Source organism: Cupressus sempervirens, chromosome 11, assembly GCF_028749045.1.
Source record: "Cupressus sempervirens isolate cs-2001-9-10 chromosome 11, ASM2874904v1, whole genome shotgun sequence".
Lineage (NCBI taxonomy): Eukaryota > Viridiplantae > Streptophyta > Pinopsida > Cupressales > Cupressaceae > Cupressus > Cupressus sempervirens.
This window is the reverse complement of record NC_143128.1, coordinates 145,852,778-145,877,683: the sequence shown is the minus strand read 5'-3', so window position 1 is coordinate 145,877,683 and position 24,906 is coordinate 145,852,778. Positions and strand designations below refer to the sequence as shown.

The 24,906-nt window shown below is 35.0% G+C and overlaps 1 protein-coding gene across 1 annotated transcript; it reads left to right on the top strand.

Moving 5' to 3' along the window:
- Positions 1–15,514: 15,514 nt before the first annotated feature.
- Positions 15,515–23,321, top strand: LOC149528621 (uncharacterized). The gene is made up of 3 exons (XM_089808059.1): positions 15,515–15,647; positions 15,737–15,939; positions 23,226–23,321. The coding sequence occupies exons 1-3, from the start codon at positions 15,515–15,517 to the stop codon at positions 23,319–23,321; spliced, it is 432 nt and encodes a 143-aa protein (XP_089664185.1).
- The last annotated feature ends 1,585 nt before the right edge of the window (positions 23,322–24,906 follow it).

Genomic DNA, 24,906 nt, shown 5'->3' with positions numbered 1-24,906 from the left:
AGCATCATGAGTTTTGTGGCATGGAATGAAATGTACCATTTTGGAGAACCTATCAACAACCACAAATACTAAGTCATTACCCCTTTGTGTCCTCGGTAATCCAAGAACAAAATCCATATTTATGTCCTCCCATGGCTTTTATGGAATAGGCAATGGCTGATATAGTCCAATATTGTGACTAAATCCCTTAGCGACTTGAAAAATCTGACAACTCTGTACAAACTTCTTCACATCCTGTGACATTTGAGGCCAAAAATAATGTTCTTTGAGAATGGAAATGGTATTATCTCGACCAAAATGTCCTACCATCCCTCCACTGTGTTTCTCCTTAATCAGAGTTTCCCTCATGGAACTCCTTGGAAAGCATAATTGACTTCCCTTGAATAACATACCATCCTAAATCAAATAGTCTAGCCACTTGGTTCTATCTATAGCAACAAGCTCTTTACAAGCTTTCCATGTTTCAGCAAAATCAGGATCCTAAGGGTACAGATTCTTGAGTTCATCCAACCCAACTACTTCAACCTGCATTACTATAAGCAACAATTGTCTCCTACTTAGTACATCTGCAACCCTGTTAGATTTTCCACTTCTATGCTTCAACACAAATGTATAGCTCTGCAAGAACTCTACCCACTTCATATGCCTCTGATTCAATTTACCTTGACTATTTACGTACTATAATGCTTGATGATCAGCATATAAAACAAATTCCTTTGGCAATAAATAATGCTTCCATTTCTTTAAGGCCTAAACTATTACATAGAACTCTTGATCATAAACAGAATACTTCTTTTTCACATCATTCAATTTTTCACTAAAATATGCAATAGGCTTACCTTCTTGGCTTAATACGGCCCCAATAGTGCTGCCACTAGCATCACAATCCACCTAGAACATCTGTCTAAAATTTGGAAGTGCCAACATAGGTTCTTCTACCACCTTCTTCTTCAGCACTTCAAAACTTCTCGCAGTTGTTGCAGTTCATTTGAACTATTTTCTATCCCCTCTTATTGTGTCAATCAGGGGTGCACATATGCCACTGAAATTCTTAATGAACTTTCTGTAAAAACTAACCAGTCCATGAAATGATCTTACCACAGTAGTAGACCTTGGAGTAGGCCATTCCAAGATGGCTTTTACCTTCTTCAGATCCATTTTGAGACCTTCAGGTGATATAACAAACCCCAAGTAGACTAAATCCTTTTTGCAAAGATACACTTCTTTAAATTAATTAATAGTTTCTCTTCCCTTAACCTTTCAAGGACACTATGAATATGCAATAAATGTTCTTCCAAAGTCTTGCTGAAAATTAAAATATCATCCAAATAGACAATAACAAATTTTCCTAAGAACTTCTTAAGTACCTCATTCAAAAGTTGCATGAAGGTGCTTGGGGGATTCGTCAATCCAAAGGGTATGACTAACCACTCATAAAGAACCTCCTTGGTCTTGAAGGAAGTTTTCCACTCATCTCCTTCTCATATCTGTATCTGATGATAGCCACTCTTGAGATCTATCTTTGTGAAGTATTGAGCTCCACTCAAGCAGTCCATAAGATCATCCATTCTTGGAAAAGCAAACTGATACTTGATGGTTATCCTATTTATAGATGGAGAGTCTGTACACATCCTCCACTCTCCATCCTTCTTTGGTGCTAGCACTACAGGTACTGCACATGGACTCGGGCTCTCCTGAATCAAGCCCTTCCTTAATAGCTCCTAAACCTGTCTATTTAGCTCCTCACTTTAAGTAGGAGTCATCCTATGAGCAGCCTTGTTAGGAAAACTAGCTCCTGGGATTAAATCTATTTGATGACTAATTTTCCTTGTTGGTGGCAATCCTTCCGAAACATTATTAGAGATGATATCTCCAAAGTCACCTAGTAAATCTGAAACTTCAAGTGGTATTTCACTACTACCTTCTTTATCTTTCCTAGGAATCAAAGCATAGCACATACACTGATGTTTCATGCCATCTAAAAACTTCCTTCCATCTACAAGACAAATCCTAGCACTGCTACATACCTTTTCACCTTCCTTTTTCATGGGCTTCAATTTGTGGCGAACTCCATCCTTTGTGAGAGAGTATGTGTTTGGATGACCATCATGTACTACATTCCTATCAAACTACCTTGGTCTTCCCAACAATAGATGGCAAACATCCATTGGAATAACATCACAAAGAACTTCATCATGGTAACTCCCAATTTTTAATTTCACTAAACATTGTTCACTTACCAGGACCTTATGAGTGATACCAAGTTATCAGTGCTACCACCATCAATGATCACATCACAACATTTATCCTCACACTTGCATCTAGTACAGAACAAACTCCTCCTTTGTTCTAGTTCAATCTCACCACTTAGTAGGACCCTTTCATTTACTAAAGTCTCTCCTCTTTCTGCATCCTCTGAATATGGTGATTGTGCATCCTCATCCACATGAGCAACCCTAGCTTGACCCTTAGCTCTCCTATCTGTCCTTCCTTGTCATTGAGGGCATTCAAAGGAATGATGACCTTCTTCATTGCAATGGAAATAGGTACCACAGAAGCCTCCTCTTCCTTTTCCACATCCTCTATCTCTTCCTCTCTGATTTCCAAACTCTTGATCATGGGAGCGGTTGAAACCCTTGTTCCTCTGGTTACTGCTAGTATCGACATCTTCATTTTTCTTTTCAATTTAATTTTGGCCTCTAGATGTCCTATCACTACCCCTTCCTCCTTGACCACACCCTTTTTGTCTTCCTTCAAACCTCTTATTTAGCTTCTCTTCAACTCATAGGGCAAACTGGTATGCCTCTTCAACGCTAGTCATTCTTACCAGACTTAATTCATCCTAGATGCTACGTCGCAACCTACTGATATAATGAGCAACCTTCTCCTTATTTGCTTCTACATGCCCTGCTCTAATCAAAAGTTGGTAAAACTCCTCTGTATATTCTTGGACTAATTTTCCTTCTTGCTTTAACCCATGCATCTTCTCAAACAAATCAAGCTCATAATCAATAGGAATAAATTGCTTCTTCAATTTTTCCACCATACGATCCCACCTTGTGATCTTATCCTTTCCTCTTCTATTTCGTTCCAATTGAACCTCTTGTCGCCAAATTTTTGCATGTCTTTTCAGTTTGGCCTTTTCAAATTTAACCCTATCTAGATCCCTGATGTCCTCATTCTCAAAGTACTCTTCTAGTTCATTGATCCAATTGATCAACTCATATGGTTTTAAATTTCTTGAAAATACACCCACATCAATTACAGGTCTCTTCCCAAACTTAGTAATGGCCCTAAAAAGCCTTTCCTCTACTTGACTCAAAACTTCCCTATCAAATTCCCCTTCTAGTCCAATTTCTTCTTCTTCATTGTCATCCTTACTTTCGTTGCCTGCGGCAACATTTGTTCCTCTATGGAGCTCCTCCTGCAATGCTTGTACCTACCTTTGGAGGGCTCTAACCTCCTCAGGATTAATAGCTTCGACCCTTCCACTACACTCTCTTTGTGGAGGAATCTTCTTAACTCAAACCCACAACCACATAGTCCTGGTGCAAAACTGTCTCACATTCGGTGCTCTGTCTACACACTCAGAAAAACTAGCTCTGATACCACTTGATGGAGACACAACCCAAGCACAGAATGGACACAACAAGGAAGGGAAAATTTTATTAACTATGAAAATATGCTAGTACATTTAGTACAAAAAAATAGACTTCAAAATATGCCCTATGGGTTTACTATAGCATAAATTTGGAGATAAATTCTTCTCCTAGTACCTTCTCTCAAACTCCACTTCGAACTGCCTTTTACAATGCTAGAAATGTTCTTAAATAGACCTTGGAGGGTTAAGGATTAGGAATAAATTATAGAAAGTGCTAGTTGGCATCCACCGACCAAATAGAAGGCACTAGAAGTCACATTAGAAGTCGGCACAAAATTAAAAGAATCCAGAAACGGTAATCGAACTTTTGGGAGGCATAACTTTTGAACTGTAGCTCTGATTGAAGAACCGTTTACATTTTCGGAAAGCTCTCAAAGTACTCTATAGCCCTATTGACTAGATTTTCTCATCCCCATTTTTTTGCCCTGTTCAAGGTCATTTAATGCCCCTAACTTGACTTTGAAGCATTCTTAGGATGTCTCCAGAAATTGAAAAACTGTAATAACTTTCAAACCGTGGGGCCTTTTAACCTGATTCTTTTTTTGGAATGCTCTAAATTACAATGACAACAATCCAACTAATTTACAACTTCTAGTTCACCAAAATGATGGCTCAATTATATACTCCTATTTATTTGGCATTTAAACATATCCCAAGGTGATTTAAAACTCTAACCCATAACACTAATAGTGGAACTGTGAGAGTTGGAACTTTTATTTGACCCAAATGGGTATCCAAAAATGAAAACACATGAAATAGAAACTAAGTCTAAGTACATTTTTTTGGTGACACAAGATTGCCCTTATACCTCTAGATGCTCCTGTATCAGGTTTTCCTAAGTCAAAGAAACTTGATAATGTAGAGTACAAACAATGTCAGCTAGGAAAAATGACAAAGTCAAGCTTTAAGAGTAAAGCTTATACCTCTAAAGAAATACTAGAGATTGTTCATACTAACTTGTATGGACGAACTGAAGTATAAAGTTATAGAGGAGATAAGTACATAATGCCATTTGTTGATGATTATTCTAAGATGATGATAGTTATATTTTTGAAACAAAAATCTATTACTTTTCAAATATTTAAATGGTACTTGGCAAGAATTAAGAAAGAAACAGCTAAAAGTTTGAAATGCTTGAGATTAAATAGAGGAGAGTAATTCACATTAAATAAGTTTGAGATGTTCTATAATAACAGAGGAATCAAAAGACAGACATATGCCCCTAGGACCCTTCCACAAAATGGGATTGCTAAAAGGAGATATAGGTCTATAATGGGTTGTTCTAGAACACTTATGTTGGAGAAGAACATTGCTCTAAAATACTGGAGAGAAGCTGTAATTACTACTGTATATACCTTGAACTATGTGCAAATCAAGAAAGGTACTCATTTGACACCTTTTGAACTATGGTATGGATATCCACCTAATATAAAATACTTTAAGGTATTTGGAAGTAAGTGTTACATTCTTAAAGATATTAGGAATGGAAACCTTGATGCAAAAAGTGAAGAAGATATATTCTTTTGATACTCCACAAGAAGTAAAGCTTATAAGTGTTTAAATACTAACACTAACAAAATTGTGGAATGTGCAAATGTGAATTTTGATGAATTCACAAAGGTACATGAGGGTGAACCTATGAAAGAACCAAAAGAATATAAATCATTTGTATACTTTTATGAAGGAATGCCTACTAAAGAAGGTGTTGTAAATCAAGTTGCAAATCAACAAGTATCAATAATTGTCAAGTCACATCTTATGAATGCCAAGTTATATTTAGGAACTAAGCTACATTCAGATGCCGAGTTATAGAATGAAGAAGATGCACATTCTAATTTTGAGATTAGTACACATGAAAGAGATGCTAAGATATCTAATAGAGATGTACATAGTGATTCTGAAGCTGAAAGAAAAAATGAAGAAACAAGAGTTGAGCCAAGATTCTCCAAATATATCAAAAGATATCATCCTCCTGATCAAATCTTTGGAGATAGAGATGCCAAGCCAATGAAAAGAAATAGATTCAAAAGAGATAAGTATGAAGGAACCTAAAATAGTGAAATTTTCATTAGAAGATGTAGACTAGTACAAAGTCATGGAAGAAGAGATTGAACAGATAGAAAAGAACAAAACATGGAGTCTAGTTCCTAGACCAAAAGACAAATGTGATTGACACCAAGTGGGTATTCAGAAAAAAAGCTAGATGAAAGTGGTGAATTCAAAGGAAATAAAGCAAGATTAGTTTTCAAGGGATATGCACAAGAAGAAGGAATTGATGATGGGGAGACATGCACTCCTATTGCTAGAATGGAAGGAGTAAGAACTCTACTTGCTTATGCTACATACAAAGGTTTCAAAGTTTATCAGATGGATGTTAAATTTACATTTCTGAATTGCATACTAGAAGAAGAATTTTACATAGAACAACTAGAAGGTTTTGTTGATGATAACAATAATAACATGGTATGTAGACTACACAAAGCCCTTTATGGTTTGAAACAAGCACCAAGAGCATGGTATGATAGACTTCATACATATCTTGTGAAGATTGGATTTGAAAGGACTGATGATAATAGCAATCTATACATAAGGACAGAAAAAGGAAAAGATATTTTAATATCTGAAATACTTGTTGATGATATCATATTTGGAGGACAAGATGCTTTATGTAAGGATTTTGCAAATCAAATGAAACAAGAATTTGAAATGTCTATGTTTGGAGAAAACAATTTTTTTTGTGGGATTGTAAGTATACCAAATGAAGTATGGTATATATATCACTCAATCAAAGTATTTCAAAGAAATATTAAAGACTTTTAGATTAGAAGATTCCAAACTAGTAAGTACACCTATGGTGATTGAACACAAGTTGTCAAAGAATGATGATTCTACTGAGGTGAATCAAACATTATATAGGCATATGATTTGCAAATTGCAATATGTATTACATAGTAGACCTAAAATTATATTATCTATAGGGATAGTTTAAAGATTCTATGCTAATCCTAGGGAGAATCACTTAATAGTTGTTAATCTTAGATTGTGGTGACTGATCAGGAAAGTACTGTACATACTTCATAAATAGTGGGAAAAAAAAAATTTGGGAAGTAGCCAACATGGTAGCCGACATATTATGGCCGACATATGGCCGACATGTTATAACCCTAAAGTGGTTTAATACTTGTATAAAAAGGTCTTAGGGTTGGGTATTTTTCATAATGTTGTGATACAAAATTGGTTCTTGCGGCAGTATTGAGCTGTAAGGGATTACGGATTGTAATCAGGTTGTAATCACTAGATTATAAAAAGATCGGACTTGCTGTTTGCTGGACGTAGCCCAAGGATTGGGTGAACCACATTAAATCTTGGTGCCTTGTGTTCATTTCTGTGTGTTCTATTATTTTCTGTTATTGGTTATATTTGCATGTAGTTTTTATTTTTGTCTGTGGTTTATCCTAACAGTTAAGAGGATAATGAGATATCTAAAATGAATAGAAGAGTTTGGTCTATACTACAAGAAGAATAAAAAGTTTGAATTAAGAGGCTACATTGATGTTGATTGGGCTAGAAATATTGATGATAGAAAGAGCACCAATGGAGGAGCATTTTTCTTAGGCTAGAGACTAGTTACATGGACTACCAAGAAACAAAGTTGTACTTCACAATCTACTATTGAAGCTAAAAAAATTTTGCTATTGTCAACTACACAAACATTGTATGGATCAAATAGCTACTCAATGGAATGAAGGAAGAAATCATAGAACTAGTGATACTTTATTGTGATAATGCAAGTGTTGTCAATATATCAAAGAATCCACTGATGCACACAAAGATAAAGCACATTGCAATCAAGTATCATTACTTGGAAGAGTTAGTTCAAGACAAAGAAGTGAAGATGGAATATGTTAATTCAAATGATAAAATTGTTGATATCTTCACAAAACCATTACCTAAGGATGCTCATGAGTATCTAATAGGTAAACTATGGATGATACCCCTTTCAAAGGCTACTTAAGTAATAGAAGGAGTGCCCTGCATCAAACAAGTTGATGTTCATATAATACAAATTGATTTAGTGGATCTTACTTTAAGAGCTACATAAAGTAATCATAGAGCTAAAACTTCAAATTAGTCACAAGCAAGGTGACAGAGGGAGAAACTGAAGAAATTGTAAAAGCTTATATCTACATATTTTAAGATGACAACTTTTTGGTATATGTCTTTGGCATTGTTGTCAAAGAGGGAGAGATTTACTGATCAAGAGCTACCGAAACAAAGAGGGTGAAAGCACATTAAATTGATCATTATCAGAAGGAGAGATTCTCTAATTAGAAAGGAAGAAAGATCATCATCAGAAGGGGAAAGTATCAAAGTTGGAGAATGTCATTAATCCTAGAGGGAGATCAGATAATTATTGATGTTGTTGATAAGCTAAACAAGACTAATCTTAGAGGAAGATCAAATAATTACTGATGTTGGTGATTAGAAGAGGACACATGAATGATGTAAGAAAGGGGGAGAAATCCTAATCTACCTAGTAAGAGGGAGATATAGGAAGGAACTCAAAGGGAGTTATAAGAAATAGTTTTGTAACCTAATCACACTAATACATTAGGGGTCAATTTGCGACGTTAATTTGCGACGGCAATAAAAGATAATGTGCTTTTGGCTTTTTTTTCAATTTTAGCCCGATGGCGTCGCAATTGCAACGCCAGTAGGATATAAGAGGAAAAAAAAAGGCAAAAACCCTCATTTGAATGAAATTGCGTGACACAGGGTTCTTCTGAAAGGCGCGCGCGGGAGAATATCAGAACGCGGGAGAATATCAGAACTCATTTGCATCAGGCATCCTTAAAACTAGTTCCATGGAGTTCATTTTTTGAATGCAATAACCCATTCTATTCTCTATTTTTGGGTGGCAACTTGAGATCTCCATTCACAGGTGAGTCCCAATGACTCAAAAAGATTTTAAGGCACCGACATTTTGCGCACTTTGAGGCTGCATTTTTTCAAGGCAAGGCACCATTTGCAACCTAAGTGGATGTTTTATCAAATGGGAGCAGCTGGTTGAAGGAAGGGTGATTAGCAGGAAGAAGGATCTCACTGCCAATGTCTGGTATGTACATGTAAATGTGATAAATTTGTTTATTATTTCTGTGTTTTTTGGATTACTAATTATACAATCTCCTTTAATCTATCCTAGAGACCTGACTGGCAGCCTAGTAGCCCAAAAACCTTTGTATGACTATTTTGGGCCAACACCAACATATTTCTATGGCAGATTCTCTATTTTAATTGCATAAATTCACTAGATTAACAAAGGAACTATATGTAAGACACTTCCTAACACCTTCAACTCTTGGGAAATGCCTACTTATACTATCAAATGGTCAATTCCAAAAGGAATTAGCCCCAAGAATTTTGCAACACCCGAATCCCCAAATCTAGACTCCAAACCCCTATTTTAGGGCCTCCTTGATCTCTTGTCTACACATACTCTTGTAACCAATTAAAGATGGGTTCACCATCTACTGGACATCACATAATATTCCCAATCACCACCTATCTCCTTTGCTTGGCAGATTAGCCGCTGCTACACTTTGTCACACCTTTACAACACATGGTCGGACTGTTCTCAACAATGATCACCTCTGTCCCAATGAATTATGCATATGCATGGTCAATATTATATAATACATGTTAAATTGATTCATTCCATGAATATTAGGCCTACATATTCATGGAATGATCACCATTTCTCTTAAAACCCGACTGTGGTAAAAAAATGGTTAAAGAAAATTACTGTTACTTCAATAGGCGCCGCAGCAGTGAATTCAAAACAATATGGAATTCATCAACTACTAAATGCAATAGTTAAAGAAACTCTTGTCAAATCCTATGAACTCTAATGAATCAATAAAGACTTCCAAAAACCAAAGAATAGTAGAAATCTCAGAGTTTTTTTATTCACCAATGTTACAAACCCGCACACCAGTCTCATTCACTGTCGCATAACAGAGACTCCACAAGATTAAATAAGTTAAGAAACTATCTCAACCAAATTGTCATTGAATTGAGAATAATTCATTAAACAAAGCACAACTAAACTCTAACTTCACTCCAATCCCAAACTAGCCATTTATGTTTAAATATTTGAATATTTAACTAACAAAAGGTTTTATTTGAATATTCACCCTTAATTTTAATGTCTTGGGATTACCTCCTACCCAACCTAGACCTATCAAACATTATTAAACATTACATCCCAATACTTAGTCCTTTGTGGACATGACCAACATTACACAATAAAGAGTACTCCTTTAAGGACCTTGTAAATATGCCAATGTAGTGTACTACTTGAAGGTCATGATCGATGCTAGGTTCTTCCAACTAATCCTTGGACTCCACTTATACATTCCACACCTCTAATTTGCTTGGAGAGTTTTGAAGGTCTTCATGATCCTTAAGCCTGACTTGAGTGTTTGAGGTGCTCTTGCACTAGTATATTTATTATTTCCACATGTATATTAAATATACAAATATATATTCAAACTCATATCCATTCCAAATAATAACCAATATTGTTCATATTGAATTCAAGATTAATTCTATATTAATCCATTACTGATCTGACTGAAACTATAACACTGACAGCAATATCATAGATTCATGAATTCAAATACAATTGGCCACAAACAATACAGGCTTATAGAACATACAGGTATATACCTATGCTCCACAGTATAATGGCTCGCCTAGGGCAAGACATGAAAAATAGAAAACTGCATTTTTTCAACCCAAAAAAGATATAATACACTATACATTGAATGCCCTCAAAAGGCTGTGAAACACTATGGGAGTTCAAGAAAATGGCATGTTTATTCAAGAAACCCTAGTTCTAGTAGTGAATAGGCCAGTGGGTTTGGAATTTTATTACACTGTGCCAAACTATTCACAAAGATCTACCAAAACATATAGAGCAAGGAATCAAAGCAAACTAACTAAGAATAACAAGAAATTGTGAATTTCAATTCATATTAAGGTAGTTTCTCGAGTTTCAAGCCAAACTGTGACAAAATTGTAGTGTAAATGTTATTGCTTGCTATTAAGGTTTGAGAAAAACCTCAACCAATACATACACTAGGCCTTGGATGACCTTATATATCTCCATATGCCATGTTCCAACTATTGGAACTGACCCATAACCACCTTTGGAGATTTTGTAAAATCTTTCCCAAATGTTGAAGTTAAAATGACAACTTTACAACTTTTCAGCATCTTGACTCCTATCAACCTACCATCACCTCAAATTGATGTAGAATACCTTCCTCAGCTATATGAACCATGTCTCCATCCTTTTCAAAAAATTATGCTAAAACTGTTAGATGATACTCATCAATGGCAAGTTAAAGCAATGTAAAGTTCTTCTTTGCCTGCAACACATATAACAGCAATGTAAACTTATCTTGAAACTTCTTCTTTTCCTGCAACACATATAACAGCAATTATAAGTGCTTGCAAGGTATATACTTATGAATAAATATTACATCCTGATTTAAATGTATGAAAACAATTTTCATTCCTTTTAAGCTTCATTCATCTCGAGGTGCAATTCACAAACTCAAAAATAGTGGATTTTGTTCTTCAGGATACCTTTAGGGGAAGAGTATGTGAATGCCCCCTCATGTCTGGAGTCTAGTTTAGAGGAGATGGCTATTTACACTGCTAAGGTTTGTTGAATCTAATTCTGAATAACATTTCTTGCTATTGTATCATGACAGAAACGAAAGCAAATGATTTAAGAGTTAAAAGAACAAAATGGATTTTTTGAAAAGGCTTTAGAAACTTTCATGTAAATACTATTGCTAATGATTTATTGCTGCTCTATTTTGGTATTTGATGATTGTCCATTCTTAAACATTTATTGTCATTATGGTTATATGAATGGATTCTTTGCCTTAGAACACTATCATCTTCAAAATCCCATATGAAATCTATATGACCATATCATTTCTTCAATATGTCCTATGGATGTCCCTATCTAACTTTATATCTTTTAATTGCATATAATAACTAATTTATGTGCTTTTTCATGACTATGTTTGACTCATATAATTGTGATCTCTCTAGCACTACGTTGTCATTTAATATTTCTTGCTAAAGCTTGTAAATTTTGTTCCTTTTTCCATGTCATGTAATATGTCTTGCTTTTTAGCTTATATGTTTTGAAATTTTTGTTAGCCCTTGTAGCTTGTAAGATTTGATTGTTGGAGAGCTTCTATAACTAAGCAAGAAGGTCATTGCACGAGTTATAGCCGCGCGTTCGGGTATGAAAATTGTATATTTTTTAATCTAATGTATATATTAACTAGACTTGTAGCTTATATGTTTTGAAATTGTTGTTAGGCCTTGTAGCTTGTATAATTTGATTGTTGGAGAGCTTCTATAGCTAAGCAAGAAGGCTATTGCACGAGTTATAGCCATGCGCTCGGGTATGAAAATTGTTTTTTTTTTTTATTCTAATGTATATTTTAACTAGACTTTTAGCTTATATGTTTTGAAATTTCTTTTAGTGGCTTAATGTTGTAAGGTCTCTTGAAATAAGACCTTCAGGTGGTTGGTCAAAGTTTTACAAATAATCTTAGGAACAAAGTCAAAGAAAGTATTTTTAAAATATTAAAGTATTTAGCTAGGTCTAAGAAGATTTGTGTACTTTCGACAGTTTTTCTTAGTTTTTGAAAGTTGCAGTAGACCGAAGTTTTCATAGCCCAATTTTTGCTTCCTGCAAAGAACAATCATGTCAGATAATATACGTGAAGAACAAAACAAGGAGACAATCGCTAGATTGTGGTCTAACTTGAAAAGAAAAGGTGATGGAAAATGTTATTGTCCTTGCAATATTTGTAAGGGCTTAAACCATAGAAGACTGCTAATCAAAATAGTTAAGAGACATTGTAGGGAGAATGGTCACATTGAAGGGGGGCATGACTATCATCCACTGGTAAGTCGTTCATTATATTATTTTAACAATTTATATACATATGAAATCACTTGATGATGAGTTGATGATCATGGTTTATTTATGTTAATCAATTTTATATAGGTTGATCTTCCCAGGGAAGTACATGATATGAACCACAACAATCTGAAGAATATGGTTTTCGAAGTGGAGGAACATGGAGGTGCAAATATCCAAGGTGAAGATAATGATCCCATGGAAGATGACGATCATGCACCAGAAAACACAATTGAAGAGGATGGTATAAATACATTGATCCATGACACATCTAGTCCAAGCGTATCTGATCATGATGATGATGATAGCCTTGATGTACCTCTACTTCAAAAGGCATATGAGCCCCTATACAAAGACTCCCAAACAACTCTTCTCTCTACTGTATTGTTGTTGTTGAACTTGAAGGTTATGAATGGTTTATCCAACATAACAATGTCACGTATGTTAAGGTATGTCATATATGTCTTTATAGTTAACAAAGGGTGAATAATGTACTACTAATATTGTTTATATTAACAACTTATATTTTTTGTTGTAGATTGATAGGCGAGTTTCGGTTACCATCATCAAATATTCTACCTCGCTCATATCGAGAATTAACTATTGTTATGAAAGATATTGGAATGGAGTATGAAGCAATACATGCTTGTCCCAATGATCATATTATATATTATAAAGAACATGAATTTGCAACACAATGCCCTGTATTTCATACAAGTAGATATCGAACAGATTGACTAACAAAAAAGGTGCCTCAAAAGGTTCTTCGTTACATCCCCATTATTCCATGGATGCGACAATTATTCAGGTGTAGTAGCTTGGCTCAATTTATGGATTATCATTCATGCAATAGAAGTCGAGATGACATTATTCAAATCCTTGTGGATGGTTCGGCATTTATGCACATAGAGGAAAAGTGGCAACACTTCAAAGAAGAACCTCGTAATCTCAGGCTTTCATTGGCAGCGGACGGTGTCAATCCATTTGGAGAGATGAGATCTATTTACTCGATGTGGCCTGTTTTTGTTATCAACAATAACATTTCTCTGTAGATGTCAATAAAGAGGGAGCACATTATGTTGGCAATGATTGTTCCAGGTATCTTATCATTTGATAGTTATTAACTTACACGTACTTACAAATCTTGCAGTAAAACGGTCACAATAACTATGTAATGTAACTGTTCATTCAAGTAGGTAAATATCAAGTAAAAGATATGAATGTATATATTGAGCCTCTTATCGACGAGTTGGTGGAGTTATGGAACGGTGTCACTATGTATGATGTGTCTAGACCAATACGACAAAGACAATTTCAATTCCATGCAATACTTGCATGGACAATACATGATGCCCAGGGCTAACACATTTTTGTGGTATGTTATAGTGAATTCAAGTTGCGCACAATAATTCTAATTATAAAAATCAACATATTTAATAATCCAATTACATCATTATCTTGTAGGTCTTCAAACAAAGGGAAAATTTGCATGTCCAGTTTGTGGTCCAAAGATGAAATCTCGTCATTCTAAAAGTTTAGGAAAGCAGGTGTTTGATGAGTGTAGACACTTCCTCCATAGGAATCATAAGTATCGAAGTATGGAAAAACATCTTTTCAATGGGAAAGAAGAGACTACATCAAAGCCACGAAGAATGACACCTCGCCTATGGAAGTTGGAATATAATAGAATTAATCGTCGAGGTAATGCCGTTCCGCCTAATGGTTTATGTTTGTAATTTATATATTTCTATTGTGATTTTTGTTGACTAATTGTGTAATTGATGATCGTGAAGGTTGTCAAGGCAATACTGACAACCTTCCAAAGGGACTAAAAAGCTATCCCAGACAATTTAGTAGGTTTCCCTACTACGAGCACTTACAAATTATGCATTTGTTTGATACTATGCATATTGGAAAGAATATAACAGAGACATTGTGGAAAATATTGGATGGAAAGCGTGACAATGAAAAAATTGTCAAAATTTGTAATGGCATACCTGAATCCAATCATATTGCATTGAAAAATTTCATTCACTCAAATAGCAACAGAGATCAGATTAATATAAGTGCCCTTCCATGGTTATTAACGAAGCAGCAAAGTGATGCCATAAAAGAAGTCATACGAAAAATTTGATTTCCCACAGGATTTGCTGCGAACATAAACAATCTCATATCAAAAAAATGTGAATTTGGGCCAGGGCTCAAAATGCATGATTGGCATACTTTCGTCAAGGTAAGTTATGTTCTTCTGTATTTACAATATATTCATAAACTACGTGAATTGTTCATTATGTTATGTTAGAAAACAATGAAATGATTGATTTATAATTACTGCAGTACGTGCTTCCTCTATCTCTCCCAGAGCACTTCAACAATAACATCAAACAAGTGATATACGATCTTGGAAAATATATGAGGTAAGCAGTAATATCTATTCAATTTGTTGTATATATTTATTATATTCGTGATTTTTTTTTCTTGCTATGTAGTCTATTGTATATTATTTTGTAAAGTCTCATATCTATATATTTTTTGTGACTTGAATCTCTTAATGTAGGTGGTTGTCATCTAAAGAAATCCATAAAGAAGATATAAACTATTGGAAGAGAAGAATTCCTCATTTACTGTGTGAAATGCAAAAGTGTCTACCTCCAACTTTTTTCAATGCACAGGAACACTACCTCATACACCTAGTTGAGGAGATTGAATTGTGTGGACCTGTACACACTAGGTCAATGTGGATGGTTGAGAGGCATTTGAAATCTTTGAAGGCTTTGGTTCGACAAAGAGCACATCCTGAGGGTTCTATGGTAGAGGGATATATGGTATACCAGACTATGGTGTACATTACTGAATATCTTCCTAAGTTTACATCAAATATCCATGTAGATCGCATTTGGGATCTCGAGCCTTTTAAAAAATTAGAAGGGGAGTACTTGATGGGGAAAGGTACATTGAGGAAAGTGAGAGGTAATAAATTATAAGATGTTATTTTAATAAATTATTTCTTAATCTTCAAAATAAATCGGTTGTAAGTTGTTTATTTTTTTTTTGTACAGGTGCTCGAGAGTGGGATGCACTACATTTGTATATTGCAAACAATCTTGATTGGATGACGGTATGGATTGAACGATGTCAACATTCTGGTCGCACATTAACATGGGAAGGTGTATCTTCATTGGTTAAAGAAGCTCATCGTAATGGAGATTCCAATGTTATGCAAAGGGAAATAGATTTAGCACGTGGTTCAAGAGATTTCCAGGTACATACAAATTTATTACTCACCCGTATGTTTATCAACTCACGATACAATAATTTTGATATGTTTCACATATTATTGCAAGTTAAACACCACAAGGCTATGTTCTATAATGGTCAAAAATTTCGCATCAAAGTGTTGGATGACATGAAGAAAGAAGTGATTTAGGAATAATTGCGGTCTTTCAAGTGACTAATATTTCATCTAGAAATGACTTACATCCTCAAGAGTCTGAAAATCGATACTATGGCATTTTGGATGAGATAATTGAGTGTGACTTTAGTTCCTTCAAATTAGTACTCTTCATTGTCAAATGGTACAGGCTATGAATTAATCCAAATGATCCTGATAGAACTGTTATTGAACATGATAATGGATTTACAATGGTTAATACAAGGTCATTTGGGCCAGTTGGGGATGAGCCTTATGTTCTTCCAAGCCAATGTGAGAAGGTATTTTACTCAGACGTTCCACATAAACCGGGTTGGTCATTTGTTGTTAGACATGAACCGAGAGGAAGGCCAATAAAGTATAATGCGATGGAAGAAGAAGATATTGAAGAAGTAGAAGATGATGTAGATGGTGATCACGATCGACAGTTATTGGATGATGTTCCTGACACAAATTTTCATGAAGAAGAAGAAGATGATGACGATGATGATGTTGCTACTGATGATGATGATGAAGATGATGTTGATGTTGATGATGACGACGATGACAACAACAACGATGATTATGGTGAGGAGGATGATGATGACAACAACGATGATGATGACGAGATGATGATGATGATGATGATGATGATGATGATGATGATGATGATGATGATGATGATGATGATGACGATGAGGATGATGATGATTGAATTTAGAGGTATTCCATCAATCCTTAATCTATTTAATATTCAGTTCTTGCTAGAAATATATTTGTCTTATATATATGGTTACATAGTTTATTCATTATCTATTTAAAAGCTACAAGTTTCAACTACAAATAGAATACTACTAATCCATTTTAAAATTATTATAATGGGTTTTGGAAGAAATTACAGTTATCTTAATTAATATAAAATATCTAACTGAATTTCAAAATTTTATGCAAGTGGCTTTAGTCTAGGTGTTTCCTCCACCTCCACACACATCAAACAACTTCAAATAGCATGTCCCCAAGGTGACTAAGCCCTCAACTCATTAGCTGATACAAAAACCCAGTTTTAGCCCTTCACTAGGCCTACTTCCCTAGTAGGCTTATAATGTGAGCCTGATTTAAGTGTTTTATTGTGTACCTTTTAATGTTTTTAATTTTTATGTGATGCTAATGATGGATGTGATTATGATTATGATGTGATTATGCTCACGATAATTGAATTACATTTGCAGGAAATTGAACCCCTTTCAGGAGCATCCCGCATAGTCTCATGGATCGACAGGTATAAGTCAATACTCCTTATAGAAAGTCTATTTAATACACTTATCAATAGTATGATTGATGTCTTCTAAGATCTCTCCCATTTGCAGGTACCAGTGAATAGGTATTTGTCAAAAGTGTCTTCCTCGAGTAAGGGAAATATAGGAATAGAAGAGGAAAGTGAGACATGCAGTTTAGCTAGAACAGGGAGATTAACTAGAGGTCAAAGGACTAGAAGGAAATTCAATAAATGCATGAAATTTTTCCTTGCTAATGGGGGGTCATGTTCTTATGATGATGAGATGGAAGGCGACATCGAGGTGCCCTTGAGGTACCAACATCTACAGAAACATTGGGTACCCAAGGAACTTCCTCCAATAAACACTAATTTTTGTGTTAATGAGAGGATATATCGCATAGCACCATCATCACTACATGGTTTGGGCCTATTTTCTATGGATGGCATAAAGGTGTCTTACAAAAAAAATTTTGAATTGATGGAGTATGTTGGACCATGTTACGATTACAAAAGTTGGATGCATATTGTTAAATATAAAAAAAGTATGCATAGGTATTCCCTCTCGGAAAATTATATACAACAGCAAGACAAGAATCAAAGTAAAAGTGTGGCTATATACATTGATGGAAGGCCAAAAGCAACAGGGAATATTGTGGGTTTTATAAATAGTACATGACCTGGGTCAACTATAAAGCAACCCAATTGCATATTTGAGGTGCGCGAGGGAAATCGTGTATTCATCTGTGCGATAAAATCAATACGTGCAGGGGAAGAGCTCTTATTGATTACAATTTGAACCGCATAGATACAAACGAGGCTACTATCATGGGGGTGGTACATACTATTAAACCAACTTCTAATCAATGACTCCAACATACCATTTAGTCAATAAATTTTTGGCTAACATTTTTATACTTCATCTTTGACACAGGGGCACAATATGGAGCAACCGCCCATAGGGGATGCTGACGATGCTTTCGGCTCATCTACACATGAGCAAGTAAAACTCATTTGTAATTGTGCAAACTAGATAGAAGAAAAATGTTATTTTTTTAATGTTGTTTTCTTTATTTTTTTGGAGTAATTTTGATAATACTAATACTATTGTTGTCACAGGGGCTAGTGGTCGGAGGGAGGGAAAGGAACCTGTAGTCCCTCAGCAGGCCCCCCTGAGGAGGACCCTTTCTATATTGATTTAGCAGAGACCGATGACCCGATCAGTTCAATTAAAATTAATTTTAAAAAAATTAGCAAAGAAATTCTACGTTTGGCAACCATAAAGCCTATGACTCAACAAATAAAAGATAGGGCATCTGAATTGTTGCACACCTCTGAGTCCTTAAAAGTAAGTATTAATGAAATTTTTAATTATAAAAAGAGTTCAATAATGGTTTTTATGTTATGCTTTTTTATGGCATTAATTAAAATATGGATGCGTTGTCTTTACAGAGTTTTTTGCTTGATTTCGAGCCCCGTTCCCATGATGAGGGTGCTGCAGGTGGTTCAGGTAGATCGCATGTTCCATTCACCACTTCTATTTTCCACTAAATATATTTAGGAATGATCATAATCATTGACAATACATGCTCAAACAATCATTTTTTTAATGCTCTAACAATCTTGTCTATGCTAGTCCACGCGTTCTATATTTATGCATGCTCTAACAATTTTATTCTTTAGCTTCACATCAATTGAATCCTACAATGACACCACCTCCATCCAGAACAACCACAAATCTCTTTTCGACTACTGAGTCAGCAACACGCAGCTTACATGCATCGACTGGTTCACCATCTGCTAGTACACAAATCCCTCTTTTTCTCTCTTATGACAGCAACAAACAGTTTCTTTTTTACAACTTTATAACATCAATTATTATTTGTTCTTTTATACTTTGATTGTGATAAAGACTTATGAAACTTATGAAACTTTTTGCAATAGGACCTGCAACATCATTTCCTGGATGTTCCTATGTTCCTAGTACGGGAACGGTGAACAATGTCACATTGATCATCAGTGACAATGAAGGCATTCCATTAAAAGTAGCCAAAGTTCCAGGTACTTTAAAGTTATTATTATTCTATAGTGATATAATAGTAATTTAGTTTTTGATCACTCTTCATCGACTAATGATCCCATGATTGTTTTGTAGGGAATGATCTTTTTTGGAGAAAACTTGGTGATGAGTGTTTGCGAATATTTGGGCCCACCATGCATACCTGGTGGAACATCATATCCTAACTAAAACCCCAAACCACTATTTTGATTTCATATCATTGCTATAATAGTTTTCCTTTTCATCCATTTCTTGAACTATATTAAAGGTAGCTTCACTTCATTTATGAGTCTAACATGTTTTTTTTTACTTAAAAGGTGGAATCAGCAATGCAAACCGTTGAAGGATGATCTTATAGAGAGCATGACCCAACTCTTTGGACCTCGTGCATTCGAGAGAAACAAGTTCCTTGAAAAAGCTGGTTTATGTTTGAAGTATATTAGGGACTAGTACAAAAAAAAATTATGGGATAACCCCAGGTACGAGCGTCCACCCTATGTTCCTGAGGCTGAGTGGCAGGCTGTGATTTTGGATGGAAAGTATAAAGCTGACAAGAAAAATAATATTACACCAGTGGAGAGTATAGCAAGGTATGTGATACTGTTGAGAATCTAATTATGTACCAATTAACCTCCATATTTATACTATCTAACATATTTCAAACTTTTCATAGATTGCCTGACACATCAAAGGAAACAAAGGCAAGACTAGAAAAGCATGGGACACACAAGCTCGACTCTGGTGGTTTTTCGAAACTTCAAGCAAGAGTTGTAAGTATTAGTAAATGAAAAATTGTATCAAATTTTTTATATAATGTGAAGGGAAATGCTAGGACTCCCTTATTTAGCTCATCAATTATAAATAGGTCAATAGAATATAATAACAGTAGTGGATTTTCATATTCAATATAAACAATTCAACAATTGAAGTCAAGACTCTGCAATCTAGATTAGTGAAGAAAAATTGTGATTCACTAATATGACATTATTTAAAATCTCACCCTTGACTGAATTTTCCTCCAATAGTTGAGAATAAAGGCAGTGATTGAAAGAATGAGGGAATGCAGCAGCACTTGCAGCCATTTTTATTTCCAAAGAGCTGAACTAACTCTTACCCAACCTAAGAATTTGGAGAAAATATGTTGGTACAAGCAAAGCATACAAACACGCAACATTTATATAGTAGATTGCTCCATCAAAATTGCTCAATTTTTGTCCTATTATATTGTGATGGATATAGATGATTTGTTGTTGATATTTTAACTACCCTCCATTGGTTGATGAAACAATGCAAGTAAAATTCACCATACCACGCAAAAATGTAGGGCTCAGAGTTCAAGAGATTCCTCACAGAAGACGATAAGAGAATTGGCTTCCAACAAGGCTATAGAGTCGTGGCTGAACGGCTACGAGCTGAAATTAGTGTGGAAGGTTCTAATACTGATGCATCTCAGCCACAGGTAAATAAGCTAAATGAAATTTATTTCAAATTGAATACTTTACCAATTAGTCTATTTGATGTTAACTTCCAATATAAAGTGAGTATATCTGTTTTAAGCAAGCAATGATAACAATGCATAGGATGTTGGAATGCAGCCTGACAATCCTTCTACACAATCTGTGGATGTCGAAGGTTCGCATGATGTGCATCCCAATGGTGGAGGTATACATTTGCTATTAAATTTTTTATATGTAATTGCAATTGGTGTTTGGATTAACGTAACATTTTGTATAGCAGCTGTAGAGGATCGAGGGGTCAATGTTCATGACCGTGTTGACGTTGAGTCCAGACAAAATGATGCGGTTAGATCAGGTAAAGAGACACAGTTATGTTATTTAAAATAATTAAATACTTGTAACAATTATAATAAATTATTTTTAATTTAACTCTTTTATTTGTTATTGCAGAGGACCCCCCTTTGCAACAGCATAGGAATTTGAGATCATCAAGAATAGAGAATAGAACAATTGATGAGGGGGGAATTGATGATGACACTGATGCTCCTCTTAGAGCTTACATAGAAAAAAGAAATAGAAAGAAAAAAAAGAAATGATTGTCACTACATACCTTAATTGATAATGACTGTATTTTATGTCTCAATGAATTTAATTATGTGCTAATGAATGTTCATGAATTATGTGTTAATGCAAAATATTGATGAATGTTGCATGTTAACGAATCTAATGTGTTAATGAATGTTATCATGTGATATTGATTGAATGTTATCATGTGATATTGATTGAATGTTACATTTTATTAATGGTTGAAAGAATGAATGAATGTTAGATGTTAACGGGGAATGTAGAGTGATGTTAGGAGGAGGGGGGTGGGGCCAAATGAGCTTCCACCTTCATGTGGTTGGCCCTGTTTAGTAGAGAATATTAAACTATTCTCGAAACAAAGTAAAGCTCAATAAGATGTAAGTGAAGCTCAAATTAGCACAAATAGGGAGTCTATATGATGTAAGGGGTCATTTGAAGTCCTAGGGTGTCCTAGGAAGAGTTATGGGTGGATGGTAGTGTTTACATGATGTAATAGGCTATTAAAGCCCCTAAATGATGTAAAATGCACTCAAAGTGCAAGATCCATTATTTCCCGCTCCTTCCCCAATATCAAATGCTTTAATTTTGATCTCCCTGAAGTCATGTCGAAGGCTCCCAATTACACCGATACATGCATGCAAGAAAACTGGCAACAACCTCATGTGTTAATAGGATATGGCATAAAGCTGCACAAGATAGATATTTTTGTTCTCAATAAGATATCACAGATAGACTTGAGACTTGATACATATTCCAAATTGAAATAAGTCACCATCTTTTCCTGAAATAACCAAATTGCGTAAATATGTTACCTTGGATATTTTAGTCTTACAATTTATGTACAGATTATTTTATAGTATGATTAAGTATTGTTAACTGCATATATTTACTATTTAGTTGTATAGGACACTTAATGAAATAAATTAATGTAACTTTTTTGTTTTTTTTTTTTTGTATGGAGTTACCCAGCCCCAAAAAACATTGTTGTATTGGTATGTTGTATGCAACTACCCATTCCCAATTATGATTCCAATTTGGCAACTTAGGAGTTGTGAGAGCAGTTCAAATCACTCACTGGGGAAGATGGTTCATAATCATTTCCCCACTTGCTTCCTTGTATTGTCATAATTGGAACATAGGCATCTCTCTCTAATTAATGCTTACCTCTGATTTATTAACCGTATTGTTGCTATGGATATAACACAATTAAATTTAAATCTCTTGATATTTGGATCATCAATCCAAGCATGGCTGTAGAGAATCGTAGCTGTGTAGACACCAAATTTGAACAGTCCACTTACAATTGAGAAATAGATTATTGGTAGTGTCCTCATCTACTTGATAGATTGAGCATGCAAAAGCTTGGTAGGTGCCTCAAACCTAGCCCTAGTTTCATTGCCAACCATAAATTTGGTGTATACACGAAAGCTGTTTTGATCTTGTGAGCATTGAATATCAGGATCTCCATTTGACTTCTCGTTATTAATGCCTTGACTCACTACTGCTAGATAAAAAACCTAGTTGAAGTCCAGTGCAAAGAGGTTGTTGGCTACCAAATATTTGATAAGTGTTACGAAAATATTCACTGTAACAATCTCCTTCTAAATTGAACTCCCGATGAATATTAATCTGGAATTCTTTTGGCACCATCTTTTTTATTTATTTTTTAATATTCTAAATTCCTACTCTAGCCTCATTGCTCTATTTTTGTTTTTATTCTATTTAATTATATATGTAATATTACAATGTGAAATTCAATGTTCAGATGTTTGTGGATGAAGTAATGGAACTTGTGGAGCTCACTTCTTTGAGAGGTGCCTTGGTTGGGCTTCCTGGACTGAATGGCCTATCTACTGAATAGCGTAAGCGGTTAACAATAGCAGTAGAGCTTGTGGCTAATCCTTCAATTATATTCATGGATGAGCCAACTTTAGGCTTGTATGCTCAGGCAGAAACTATAATTATGAGAACAGTAAGAAATATAGTTGACACGGGGAGAACTATTGTTTGCACAATCCATCAGCCTAGTATTGATATCTTCGAGGTATTTGACGAGGTAAAGATTTGGTTTTCTTAAAATAGCTTTGTGAAGCATTTGAAATTGGAATCTTCTTAAAGCTAAATGAAATATGCTATAGCTATTCTTAATGAAGCGAGGAGGTCAGCTTATCTATGCAGGTCCACTTAGTCACAATTCTAACAAACTTATAGAATATTTTTCAGTAAGATGCCATCCACTACGGTTTTATTCTGTTGAGAGATTTAGATCTGAATTTGGTACCTTTTGATGAGTAGTTTGAATTTTGGAGTTGTAAGTAGTCATAGTTTATTGTACTAGAACCAATAGGAAGTTGATTTTATATACAAGGAATTGGTCATGCCGGATAGTGTTGACCACTAAGCTTTTAGCAAACATTCTCAATACGTTGAGCTTAAGAGTCAAGCACTAGCTGCAATCATCATATATGTTTCAGCTAAATGAAAATGATTCATGTAGGCCATTGAGGGGGTTCCACAGATCAAGGAAGGTTATAATCCAGCTACGTGGATGCTAGAAGTAACTTCTATGTCAGAAGAGCACCATCTAGGTGTCAACTTTAGTGAAATCTATAAATCATCAGACCAGCTTAAAGCACAAAATTTATATTTTTTTGTTTTACTCCTTCCACCGTCACAATTGCGACGGCATTTCCGTCGCACCTACAGTAACCCCATTGCAATTGGAGGGGTTGGCGTCACAATTGCGACAGAAAACACGAGAATTGTGATGCAGTTGTCATCACACCTACCCTCCAATTGCGACGGGGTAGCTGTAGGTGCGACGTAAATCCCGTCGCAATTGCGACGACAATGACAGGACAACATGGTGGCTGCATAGCGACGGATAGGCATCGCAATTGCGACGGTGAGGGTAGACATCGTAAATTGCAACTAAATAACTACGATGTCTATGTCTATCACAGTGGCGACACATTGTTATCGTAATTGCGACACATAGCCGTCGCAAATCGATGCCAAATCTATTAGTGTCAGAAGATGGAAGTTGCTAATACAGGGAGAAATTTCAATACAGGTTTTCTTTTTGGTATTGGCTTACTATTTTAACTCAATTAGATTTGTTGAACAAATTTTTCATCAGTTGATTGACTTGATTGATCAGTTTGGTTTTTCATCAATGCCAAAAAGGGAGGTTGTTGAAATATGACTGAAAAGATCATAGAGATCATTTTTAAGAGGGAGATTGTTGAAAAAGACTATGTATTTCAATCATTGTTTTGTCACTAATGTCAAACCTACTATTTGTTGGTAAGATAATTTCTTATAAGATTCAAGTACTATCACTTAGTTGATTGATGAAGAGCATTTAATCAATAAGATGTAACAATAGCACCTAGAGGAAAGGTTGAGTTATGATTATATAATGAAGTACAGGGATCAGTTAAGAT